The 13,237-nt window shown below is 36.4% G+C and overlaps 1 protein-coding gene across 7 annotated transcripts in view; it reads left to right on the top strand.

Annotated features, from left to right (window-relative positions):
• A1CF (APOBEC1 complementation factor) overlaps positions 1 to 13,237 on the top strand; it is a 76,974-nt gene that overhangs the window by 52,154 nt on the left and 11,583 nt on the right. For all 7 annotated transcript variants that reach the window (XM_032245623.1, XM_032245622.1, XM_032245624.1 and 4 more), the window contains 3 exons: positions 4,434 to 4,598; positions 10,191 to 10,288; positions 12,310 to 12,583. In XM_032245623.1, the coding sequence (XP_032101514.1) occupies positions 4,434 to 4,598; positions 10,191 to 10,288; positions 12,310 to 12,583 (537 nt within the window). The remainder of the gene's footprint in view (positions 1 to 4,433; positions 4,599 to 10,190; positions 10,289 to 12,309; positions 12,584 to 13,237) is intronic.

The raw sequence follows: 13,237 nt of genomic DNA, 5'->3' as shown, positions 1-13,237 counted from the left end.
CTTTTCTTTACTTCACAACAATAGTAGGCCATAGATAAGGAAACTGATGATAGAAAGGATATGTTTTCTAGCCAGGATCATTGTTCTGACATTTGAACTTGCCTTACTTCAAGCTCCTGTTCTCATATCATTCTGTAACACTTATTTCTACCAAGGGCCTTCACAAGGATGTTAGTGGAAATCACTGCTTCCTATACTTCCTCTCATTTCTGTTCCCTTAGCCATATGCAGCTCTTCATGGTCCTAGGCTTAGAAGAATAAAGCTAGAGCAGTAGTACTCAACTGTGGCTGCATTTTAAAATTAACTGAGCTACTTTTTAAAATCCCGAGATCCAGCCCACTTATATCAGAATTGGGAGGGGCAGTCCAGAGGTCAGTAATGAGCTGGTAAATCTTTAACAGCCAGCTCCCAGGGGAAAAACCAAAAGCCCTGATTTGTAGTATTTGCCAACTTCCATGGTATTAACACTCCCACTGTCGCCGATTTCAAGCTACCAATGTGACTTCAATTGGCTCACAAAATTCTGATGCTTTTTTTATTCATTTATCTGTTGATGAACATTTAGGATGATTCCATATTGTGATGTTTGTGAATAATGCTTCAATAAACATGGGTATACAGATATCTCTTTAACATAATGATTTCATTTGGGGGGAATATAAACCCAGTACAGCAATTGGAGGATCATATGGTAGCTCTATTTTTACTTTTTGGGAGAATCTGCATATTATTTTTCATAATGGCTGTACCAACTTATGCTACTACCAACAGTGTGCAAGTATTTCTGTTTCTCCAAATCCTGGCCAACATTGTTATCTTTGATATTTTTGATAATGGCCATTCTACCAGGTTGAGGTGATAACTCATTTTCTTTTTGATTTATATTTCCCTGATGATTAGGGTTGAGCATTTTTTCATATACTTGTTGGCCATTTATATTTCTTCTTTTGAGGTAGGTCTATTCAAATCCTTTGCCAATTTCTTTTGTAATTTGAAATTAAATTTCGCTCTTGTTGCTCAGGCTAGAGTGCAGTGGCATAATCTCAGCTCACTGCAACCTCCACTTCCTGGGCTCAAGTGATTCTCCTGCCTCAACCTCCTGAGTAGCTGGGATTACAGGCATGCGCCACCATGCCCAACTAATTTTGTATTTTTAGTAGAGACAGGGTTTCTCCATGTTAGTCAGGCTGGTCTCGGACAGGTGATCTGCCCATCTCAGCCTCCCAAAGTGCTGGGATTACAGGCTTGAGCCACTGTGCCCAGGCTTTTGTGCATTTTTAATTGGGTTATTTGTTTTCCTACTATTGATTGAGTTCCTTATATATTTGGGATATTAACTCCTTACTGAATATATGCTTTGTAAATATTTTCTCCCATTCCTTAGGTTATCTATTCACTTCATTGATTGTTTCCTTTGCTGTGAAGAAACTTTAGTTTGATGCAATCCCATTCATCTATTTTTGCTTTCGTTGCCTGTGCTTTGGGGGTTATAGCCAAAAAATTATTGCCCAGACCAATGTCAAGAAACTTTTCTTTATGTTTTTTTCTAGTAGTTTTATAGTTTCAGGTCTTACATTTAAGTCTTTATTCCATTTTAACTTCACTTTTGTGTATGTTGTAAGATAAGGGTCTCACTTCATTCTTCTACATATGGATATCCAGTTTTCCTTATGCCAGTTTGTTAAAGAGGCTGTTTCTTCCCAGTTGTGTATTTTTGGCACCTTTGTCAAAGAACAATTGACCATAAATGTGTGGATTTACTTCTGGACTCTATTTTGTCTCATCGGCATAAATGTCTTATCTGTTTTTATGCCGGTATCATAGTGTTTCAATTACTATTGCTTTGTAGTATATTTTGAAATCAAGTAGTGTGATGATCCCAGCTTTGTTCTTTTTGTTCAGATTGCTTTGGCTAGGATCCTTTGTGGTCCCATACAAATTTTAGGATTGTCTTAATATTCTCTGAAATATTTCTCTGAAAAATATCACTGGAATTTCAATAAAGATTTCATTGAATCTGTAGATTGCTTTGGATAGCATGAAACTTAAAAATAATAATGCCTCCAATCCATGAACATAGGACATTTTTCTATTTATTGGTTTCTTTAATTTTTTATCAATATTTTATAGTTTTTAATTATACATATCTTTCACCTTCTTGGTTAAATTTATTTCTAAGTATTTTCTTGTGGGATGATATTATAAATGAGATTGTTTTCTTGATTTTTTTCAGTTTCCTTGATTTCTTGTTATTAATATATAGAAAGGCTACTTATTTATATATGTTGGTTTTGTATTTTGCAGCTGTACTGAGCTCATTTATTAGTTACAATGAAATACTATTCAGCCTTTATATAGAAGAAAATTCTATCATTTGCAACAACATGGATGAACCTGGAGGACATTATATTAAGTGAAATAAGCCAGGCACAGAAAGACAAATATGGCATGACCTCATTTATATGTGGAATCTAAAAAGTTGAATTCATATAAGCAAAGTGCAGAATGGTGTTTACCAGGGCTGAGGGCAGAGGTACGGGGAAGATATTGGTCAAATGATACAAAGTTTCCATTAAAATGAATAATTTCTGGAAATCTATTGTATAATATGACTATAGTTAACATATTTGTATACTTGAAAATTGCTAAGAAAGTAAATCTTAAATGTTATCACCACTGAAAAAATGTATGTGAGATGATGGATATGTTAATTAGTTTCATTTAATCCTTTTACAATGTATACATATATCAAAACATCATGTTGTATACCATAAATAGAGGCAATTTTGATTAATCAATTATACCTTAATAAAGCTGGTAAGTAAAAATGCAAAAACTTAATAATCTATTTTTGCAAGTAGATAGGAACCAGCTCCAGTACAGCATTGGGTGGAACCCAGGTTTCATTATTTTTTAGACTTTATCTATTATGGGGCCAAGGCTGAGAACTACTGAACTACAAAAACCAGAGTTAACTAGGAGCCTTGGGGATCTTGGGATAATACAAATGAAAAATCTATGTAAAGCCTAGAAGGGGAAGGGAAGAGAGTAATGAGGAAAACTATCCCCTGGAATCCGATACAGAACAAGATAGTCACAGCTAGAGTAACAAGAGCCAGCTTCTCTAGGGTCCGTTATCTCTTAAGACATGCCTATTCTTCATTTGGGTTTTAGAATGCCAGTACCACAGATGCTTTCACTGACTGCTTTTCAAGCAATATAAAGATGCATTCTGATTGAAAATAATTGCTTCCCATGAGTAATAATTAAACAACGAAACCCTTATCAACACTGAGAATTCCTGATTTTGTTCTCTCAAGATTTGTATTGCTTACAGGATAAAGTTTATTCCCAAACAATGAATGAAAAACAAACTAGATTTCCTATCAAATTTAGAACTTGGGTTGACTCTCACCCTCCTCTCATCACTTTGACAGGATCTGCACTGTGTTGGGGTGCAGGAGCAGAGTCACCAAGAAACAATACAAAATAAAAACAAAAACAAAAAAGGGAGAGGTGGTTAAGTAGAACAGGTCTGGGAAAGCTATCCTCTCTATAGCTCATTTCCCATTCTGTAAAATTGGGAGCCATTCACCTCCCCACAGGGTTACTGTGAGAAGGAATTGAGATTGTACATGAGTTGGAAACACATGGTATAGTACAAGACACTCAATAAATTGTATTTATAGGAATACAAAAATATATGTAGCCAGGGAGAACAACTACCCTTTTCAGAAGAGTTAAATTTCTCATCATAGACACTTCATTGTTCATCATCTGTCTTCTTAATTAGGATTAAAAAAATGTCTCCAGATTCCCGATTTATTGATGTTGTAAAAGAGGATTAAGAGGGAACACAGCTGTTCTAAGCCTTGACCAAGTATAAGGGACAGAGAACAAACTAAGGATGGCTGAGCCCCACCCACCTTTGCCCAAGCATCATTTTTTGAACATCTCAATTGTGGTACCCAGACTAGTTAACAACACAGATTCCAACAGCAGTAAACACTCTTCCTGGTAACCTTTTTAATGTTCTGTGGAGTCAGACTCTATGTCTAGGCCCTAAATTCATACTTTTTCTTTCTCCCTTTTGCTATCTTACCTTAAGTGACTACCTCCACCCAATGAGTGCTGTTCTCAGAGTCAAATGTGCTCTTCGTTGCCTCATTTCTCTTCAACCTCAAACCACATCCTGGTTCCTTTATAATCAATATAAAGTTTAACAAGCCACTGGTCACACAGGACTCCCTTCTAGTCAGCTACTATATTTATTTGGAATGTCTCTTAAGATCAGTACTCACCAATTTCAATGGTCATCTTGCTCATTCAAGACCTCAAGTGTCAGGTCAATTTAAAAGACCATCAGTATAAACTGAGATGATGTTGTCCTGATTTCTACATAATTAATCATAATTGTAATCATTTTCAACAGGAAGAATTCAGTTATGGGGACATCCTATTGCAGTAGACTGGGCAGAACCAGAAGTAGAAGTTGATGAAGATACAATGTCTTCAGTGAAAATCCTATATGTAAGAAATCTTATGCTGTCTACCTCTGAGGAGATGATTGAAAAGGAATTCAACAATATCAAACCAGGTAGGACATATATATAAGATTATCTTTTCAAAACATTTTTTAAAAGCACCTATGCTTGAGACGACATCCCATAACTTCAAATAGAATGCTTTTATTTAGCTCATCTCATAATTGCATGCACACCTTTCATACTAGATTCCTAACTTTGGATTAAAAAATCAACCATATGATCCCATAATATTTATCAATATAATAATTATATAGTTATCTGTGTGATTATTTAATGAATACATATTTTCTTCACTAAACTATAAATTTCATGAATTTTTCCTGCCTCTTAGCCTTTCCTCTGTCCTCAGACATTTAGTTTCTGGGCCTAGGGTACAATAATTGCCCAATAAGTATTTACCATAATAATTAATGAGTGACATAACTGTAGGTCTGATACAGGGTTTCTCAACCTTAACTATTAATATTTTGGAACAGATCATTCTTGGTTGTGAGGGTCTGTCCAGTGGATTGTAGGATGTTTAGCAGCATCTCAAGGCCATCCCTGTTAGATACGAGTAGAAACCTCCAAGATGCAACAACCAAAAATAGCTTCAGACTTTGAAAAGTATACCCCATGGGTGGGCAAAACTGCCCCCAGTTTAGAACCACTGGCCTAATGGGATATGCTTGTGACATAAGAAAAAAGGTGGCAATCCTAGGAAACTGATTTGAGTGAAGAAGAAGGGAAAGGAATAGAGGGAAGGTGGAAGGGGATTATTAGTTGATACTCATCTTGTCAATATTTTTCAGTATCAATTCTAAGCCATCAGATTGACTCCCTGTCTCTTTCTTCTCCATATAGGAGCTACAATGCTGAGGGAGGTAGAACATTTCAAGAACAATGTCCAAATTACCATTTCCCAAACCCAGTTCAGAACATTAATTCTACAGTCTTTTAGTAGATGTTACTGATAAAAGGGCTCCATGGTCAAATCAGCTTGTCAACAACATATTCTGCAAAATTAAATTAATTTCTTCATTATGGAACTTATTAAAGTCTTTAGCCTTCTAACATCCTTTGAAATTCTCCAAGAAGAGATACAGAAAGCTTCATTTTTCAAATTTCTGAAACATGGATGTTCTTTATTGGCAGATCATCTTGTGGGATTACTGTGTCTTTAAACACACTCTGGGATGTAGTGGCTTAGGGTTATCATAGTAGTAATATCCTTTTATAACTAAGTATTTCCCAGTCTCCTGGCAAATTCCCTAGGTTGTTAATAAGCATGGGTCATGGTGCTGCATGTTAAAACTGCCTGAGAATATTTACTTGCACATACTAGCATTGTCTGTTTCCAACTCTGGATGCTATCTCAAATATAACAGAATGATCAGCTGATGATTTGCTCTAAAGGTATTCAGTAAGGATGTGACTGCTCCATTTTGAAAGATTCTCCAAAGATCTTTCTCCAGCCTCAGGAACTCTGCCTTCCCTGAAATATTAGTGTGATAGTGTGACTCCACACCAACAGCTGTGAATCCATGACTAAGCTAGAAACTGCTAATGATGGACCACCTCACTGTGTGGCAAGCATTGTAGTGGGCACTTTCACAGCATTTGTCATTTATTCATCACAACTCTATAATGCAGGTTGCTGTATTTGTTCCTTTACTTTCTAGATAAGAAAACCAGAACCCAGAGCAGTTAAGTAGTTTGCCCAGGGTCACACAGCTAGCAGGTGGCAGATCCTGAATTTGAACCCAGGTCTGGTAAAGGGCATGTACTTAACAACTTTAATACTCTCATGCCCAACCTTATTCCATTCACTCACTCATTCATTCAACTGTCTTTCCTTCAGCAGCTCCTATGTGTGAGGCACTGTGGAAGGAACCAACAGCTATGATATATGCATGGAAAAAGTTTAAGAAATCCAGAAAAATCACAGCTTAGACAGGCTACTACTGGAGTGCAGAGAAGACTTGTGTTTGGAAGTGACATCTAAGCTGAGGTCTGAATGTTGATGTAGTTGTAGGCATAGGAACCAATATGTGTGTGTATAAATATTACTCACTATCCTCCCTCATTCCATGTTGACTTTCTACCTTCCCAGAGTGAATAATACTTCTTATTTTTATCTAATTAAAACAGCACCTTTTTTTGCAAAGGGCTAGAATGAGAAACTACTAAAAGGCTGCTTCCTTTCCTAGTACCTGGTTATCAGCTTCAGCTTTCCCAGTCTGCGTATTGGGATATATTGAAGAGACATGTGTGCTTAGATCCTACTAATTATCGAAAATAACATCCTTTCTCTCTCTCTCTCTCTCTCTCTCTCTCTCTCTCTGTCTCACACACACACACACACACACACATACACACACACAGCCTCTTGCTCTCTCAGTCTTTCTCTCACTCTCTCTTTCCTCTTGGGACTAAAATGTGTCCAGCAAGTTCAGGGCACAGTCTGCAGCTGGTGGCACAACTCTCAGGGCTATGTAGTGATGTGTGGCTTGTTCTTCCTGGCCCTCTGCAAAAATAAATATGAATTGCAGGAGCTGAACACCTAGCAGACATCTGCTGCCTTGAGAGGGAAAACTCAGAGCTAACTAGTTCATTTTATCTTGGAAAGTATGTATTGTGCCAAGGCTATACTCATCTAGAAAAAATTGTGGAAAGAAACAGGAAAATTGCTCTTTAAAAATTCCGTTTAAAGTTTAGGTTCCTCAGAGGAACCTGCATATTCCCTCAAAATATGTGACCATGTATCATTTTAACCATTTATAACTTGAATAATACTATCTTGCCACTCAGAGATGCAAATGATAATTAGAACAAAAATTGGTACCTGAAGATGGTTTGTTCTTCCCCACTGTAGCTGAAGGGTATTGGCTGGATTTCCAGTTATAGTCATTCCACAAGATCTGATTTTCCTACAAGAGTTTCGCAGTATTAGAATAACCTGAAGGTCAAGTTAAATCACTGACTGCTTTCCCTCTAGGGGGTGGGTTCAAGCATTTGAATTTCTATTAAGTTTCAAGACCAAGCTGACTCTGCTGGTCAGGGGACCACACTTGGGTAACCATGACCCTCTGATAACCTCCCCTTTGGCATGCAGGTGTGTTTCTCCTCACGTTGATGTGTTGCTGACAAGTCAATAATAAACACAGCAATAATTTTCCAATTCCTTCCATCATGATTTCAGAGGATCTTTTTCTTTGCTAATGGATGATTTAGTAGTAATAATCATTCATATTCTATGGACTCACCCTCTGCCAAATGAGGATCAATCATTAAACAAACTTCTATGCACTAAAGAAGAAACATATTAAAATAAGCCATGTGGTGAATACTGTTGTAGAGAAAACCAGCTTTTAGGATACAAACTCTAACTTTTTAACTTGTCTGTTTTATGAGGCTACATTTTTAAATATCAAATTTTCCAAAACCAGATGCATCTGGAAATTATCATTCAACAGTGCAAGATAATTTTAAATATCTGCAAACAGAATTTCAGAAAACCTAAATTAATTATCATCTGAAATGCCACCTAACTGGTGTAGATGACAGAAGTTACAGTGTGAATTGACTGATAACATTCCCTTATTCCATGTGTATTTATTGAGTAGCTTCTGTGTCCAAGGCAGTAAGCAGGAACTGGGTAAAGATGATACTAAGAAGTCTCTGAAACAGGTCCTGCTCTCAGGGAGATAACAGGCCAGGGAGCCTAGGTGGAGAATGACATTGAAATATGAACAGAGCAAATACTGGAAAGATGAAGGTCATCATTGGCCAACCTCTTACTTCTCAATTACTAAAACAAGTCATGGGATTGAGTCCCAATCATCACCCCACGTGACACTGAAGGGAATAAAGAGACTATATTGAAAATTCAATTAATTATATGTCCCATGCTTCATGATCTCAGAGAGCTTTGTTATCCTTAGCCTGGCCAGACAATTTTGCTCTGTATAACCATTGCCATGAGAAACCAAGGGTCGAATGTTGAAGGGAGTGAAAAGAGAAGTATCACAATGTCTTTATGTTACAGGCCAACTATTATTCCAAAGGAAGGTAATTCTTAGTCATTGAACCATATGGGAGAGTAAATACTCTAATTACCTTTGTTATCTTGAATCTAAGAGGATAATGAAACTTTGATAGAGACAGAAAGGAGAGGACTTCTTCCTCTTCTTTTCCCTGGCGTAATGCCTCATCCTGTGTTGTCTCCCTGGACACTCAAGGTACACCCAAGTGAGTGTAGGCTAAAAGAAGACAATTGGCATGCTAAACTAATATGGTTAAACAATTTTCCACCTTACCTTCACTCTAAGCAAAACATCTACTTTTAAAATGGAATAAGCAACCACATTTTAAAAATATAACATCCAACTATCTTGGTACAACTACCTTTTTCATTTTTATATGTTGCCATCATGTTCGGCAGTTCCTTTATATAAAAATAGATTGTTGTTTTGTTTGGGTTTTCTATACAAATAATTTAAATAAACTTTGCAAATATTTGTAAAATACCAAATATATCATTAAAATATGAAAATGCCTGTCATTCTCCCCAACTTTTCTCCCCATTCCTGAAGTAACCCCTGCTAAGAGTTTGGTCTCTATCTTTTCAGTTTGCTTTCTGTGTGAGTGTATTTATATTTGTGTGCACATATATATGGTTTTGGATTACTAAAAATACAAATGCTATAATATTGTACTTATTCTTTTACAACTTTTTAAAATTTAACAATAGGTCTTTAAACTTTCCATGTGATCACATACAGGTCTAGTTTTGTTTTCTTTACAGATACTCCTTGGTGTTGGTATAAATGTAGCAGATTTAATCACTTGTGAAAATAGACATTAAATTGTTTTATTTTTGCTCTTTCAACAATAGTGTAATTGATATTCTTGTGCGTGATCCTTTTAGATGTGTGTGAGTGTTGCTGTATGGGACATTCCTGAAAGCAGAATAGTAGATAACTGCATTGTTTCTAGTCTTTACCTATCATGACAGCAAGGCAGGCAACTTATCTTGGTTTCCTGATGTTCTTTCACAAACAACTTTCTTTTTCTTTTTTTGCTTTTTAATTTAAAGAGTATTGGATAAGGGTATAGGAAATCTGGTTGTAGCTCCTCTCTGTGTGAACTCATAAATTTCAGTTGCCTTGTCAGAACTGTAGTTACCTAACATTTAAGTTTTAAATTAAAGTTAATTACATAAGTTAATTATAAAAGAGATAAAGACATTTTGCTGGGGTGAAAAACAGAAAATTTTAAAAGGTAATCACCTAAATATATGTTTGTAAAATGACCAATAATTGAATTCAACTCAATTCAACAAATATTTTACCATGCATAAGGTACTATCTTTTACATTACATAAGATGCAAAGGAAGATGCAATTCCCACCCTTAGAGATCTAATAAACTAGGAAGTAGAAAACATAAATCCATAATAAATTATGTTAAGTCAGAATATACATTTTATTTTAAAGATTGCAAACAAAACCTTCTGTTGAATGTTCTTGATGAGATCCTTACTTAAATATAAGGTCTCCATTAAAAAGAAATCAAATTCTCTTGGAAGCTAGGTGCTAAAATATATCATTTTCAGGGCTGTCTTAAGTTTGTTAATGGGGCAACCTTCACTCTATTTTACAGGTGCTGTGGAAAGGGTGAAGAAAATTCGAGACTATGCTTTTGTGCACTTCAGTAACCGAGAAGATGCAGTTGAGGCTATGAAAGCTTTAAATGGGAAGGTAAGGTAGAACAAAGAAAAAATATGTAGATTCCATCCAAGTTTGGTGTGGATATTACATTGAAAAGTGCAGTCCTGCAAGTCTGTTTCACTCCAGCTTTCTCTGACATGGCTGCCTTAGTCTGTTTAAGATGTACTAAAGAGAATGTACTAAAGAGAAACGGAAAATGGAGATGTACCTAATATATCCAACTTTACTTTTATTTTTTTTTTCTAATTTAGACAAGTCACTGGCCCTCAATTTGTATGGAAAGAGGAAATTGAGGTAGATTATTTCAAGGTGTCTTTCGTAATTCCAATTTCCTCTCGTTATTTCAAAAAGATTATCATCATTTTAGTGCAGTATTTTAGAAGCTGATGATTTAAAAAGATGTCAAGATAGCTGTTATTCTGCCTTCATAGTTTGATCTTCCAACTTAGAAAGCTTAGAATCTCTCACCTTGCCAAGAGTAAGGGCTGGGGAAGCTTCTCTATCCTCGCTACTGAGTTGTATATAGAAACCAATATATTTATATATCAAGCCAATAAACATTTAAAACCTTCTGTAGATCGCTTATCATGCTAGGATACAAAAAGAATCATAGATGTTTGGCAAAGAGTTAAAAGTCTGTTGGAAGAATAAGACAACTACACAAACACATGCAAAGTACAGGCAAGTAAATATCATAAAAAGAGATAAACATGGTGAGAAAGTTCAAAGGAAGAAGTGGGCCATAAAGAATAAAACATCTTCATGAATATGAAATGAAAATACTTAAGAGAAGACATGAAAATTGGGTAGAACTTCAAACATCAAAATATGGAAAGACTAACAGTCTTAGACAGAGGCACAGCATTTGAGAAGAGCAAGAAAAAATTGCAGAACAGAAAAATATAGAGTAACTTAGTTGGAACATAATATATGTAGGACTGTTTTACCCATGGGGTCTGGTATCAGTCAGGGTCCCAAAAGAAAACAAACAGCAAAGGAATTAATTACAAAAGTGTGTGTGGGGACTACAGAAATCAAAAGAGAATACCAGAATCTGGGGTTCACAGCATTCTGGAGGCAAAGGTACAGGGCTGGAGAATTAACAGGAATCCTGAAAGTGGAGAGAATTGTGTAGAGCAGATCTCTTTGCAAGAAGTAGCTAGGCTACTTTTGTTGAGAGCCACTTGTTTCTTGTGTAGGCAAGCAGTACATAAAAGATATTTGCACTTGTAGATCTGCATACATCCATTATCCTCGACATCTGCAGCTGTGTGCAATTTCAAAACTTGTGTCAATAATTCTTGAGGACAAGTATTAAGGGGTGCATGATCTGAGAACCTCAATATTACTCTCACTCCCAATTACCCCTGACCCCGTCATCCCTGTTTATTAGCTCCCAACTGTTCAGCAGATCCAAAGGTGGCTTCACGAGAAAGAACTTGTGGCAGGCAATGCAACAGCCTCCCAGATTCCTCTTCCTGTGGTAGGGCCACACTATGCCTCTCTTCTTCCCCAGTGAAAACTTGTGTGGCTGCTTTAAGGAGCATGACATTTAGCTGGCTATCAGCTGGAAGGGCCTGACTTGGCTGCCAATGCTAAATGCTAATAATTGATAAGATCTCATTATTGGTTTCCTTTCATTTTCTTGTACTAGGTAATGGAGATTTTATACCATCCATAACAAACCTCAATTTTCTTGTAGTTGTATAATTATATAAACATGTAATTTAAAACATATATGACATAATAGAAATATTACATAACTTTCTGTCTCACTGTCTGTAACCAGATTGTAACTTTATAATGAATATGTCAATAGATGCTGGCCAGTGTTACTGTCAAACCTGTTGGCATTTTATGCAACTTACCAACAAATTGCTCAGTGAAAATTCAACAGGTGTACAAACACAAACCTATAACGTGACAAGATACAATCAGTAAGCCTACGGCAAATAGTCTAACACTTGAAAGTAGTCACGTTATTAGGGCTCAGCTACACCTGGTTGTCTTCATATCATCTCATGTTGATTTTTCTTTGTTACCTACAACAGGTGCTGGATGGTTCCCCCATTGAAGTGACCCTGGCAAAACCAGTGGACAAGGACAGTTATGTTAGGTACACCCGAGGCACAGGTGGAAGGGGTACCATGCTTCAAGGAGAGTATACCTACTCTTTGGGCCAAGTTTATGATCCCACCACAACCTACCTTGGAGCTCCTGTCTTCTATGCCCCCCAGGCCTATGCAGCAATTCCCAGTCTTCATTTCCCAGCCACCAAAGGACACCTCAGCAACAGAGCCATTATCCGAGCACCTTCTGTTAGAGGTAACACCAGTTGGATCTTGCTTTAGAGTAATCCCAAGATTTCAAATGATTCGTACTGCAGTAGCCTTAGATACATTTGATGGGTCCACTGGGTGAAAAGCACTGAAAAATTGTTTATTAAAAATCAAGTATTATATCAATAGTTTCCCTTTAATAGGAGTCTTTTTTACATTACAACTGGTTATTGAAAAAATGTGGTCAGAACATTGTGCAAATGAGCCTAGTGCACAAATTCAAACTTTGCATGTACTCACAAAATTTGCACAAACTAAAACCTAGTTCCATAATTGTTAGCTTCCTCTGTATCACTTGTCCACTATTGTGCAGTCATCTGTGGCTCATTACAACACTTCTGGGATAGACAAGTGTAGTCCAGTGGAAACCAACTTCCTCAAAGCAAAAATCTTTCAAGGCATGTGTGTATTTTATGGTGACTCAGTGACATCATCTTAACATATAAATCACAAATAATAACAGATATAACAGACATATGAGATGTTCTCATCTGACCTCCTCCAAGAAATATGTGTTATACTTTCTTAAAAGCCAAACTATTAAAGAAATCACTATATTTCTTTAGTACATGGAGAACTAAATAAACGCTGAATAGAAAAAAGAACCCTCAATTGGACTGCTAATAAAACAATAAATATT

Source organism: Sapajus apella, unplaced genomic scaffold (genome assembly GCF_009761245.1).
Source record: "Sapajus apella isolate SASKATOON/1434 unplaced genomic scaffold, GSC_monkey_1.0 scaffold58, whole genome shotgun sequence".
Taxonomy (NCBI): Eukaryota; Metazoa; Chordata; class Mammalia; order Primates; family Cebidae; genus Sapajus; species Sapajus apella.
The sequence above is the reverse complement of the archived record's forward strand: the minus strand, read 5'-3'. Positions and strand labels throughout refer to the sequence as shown.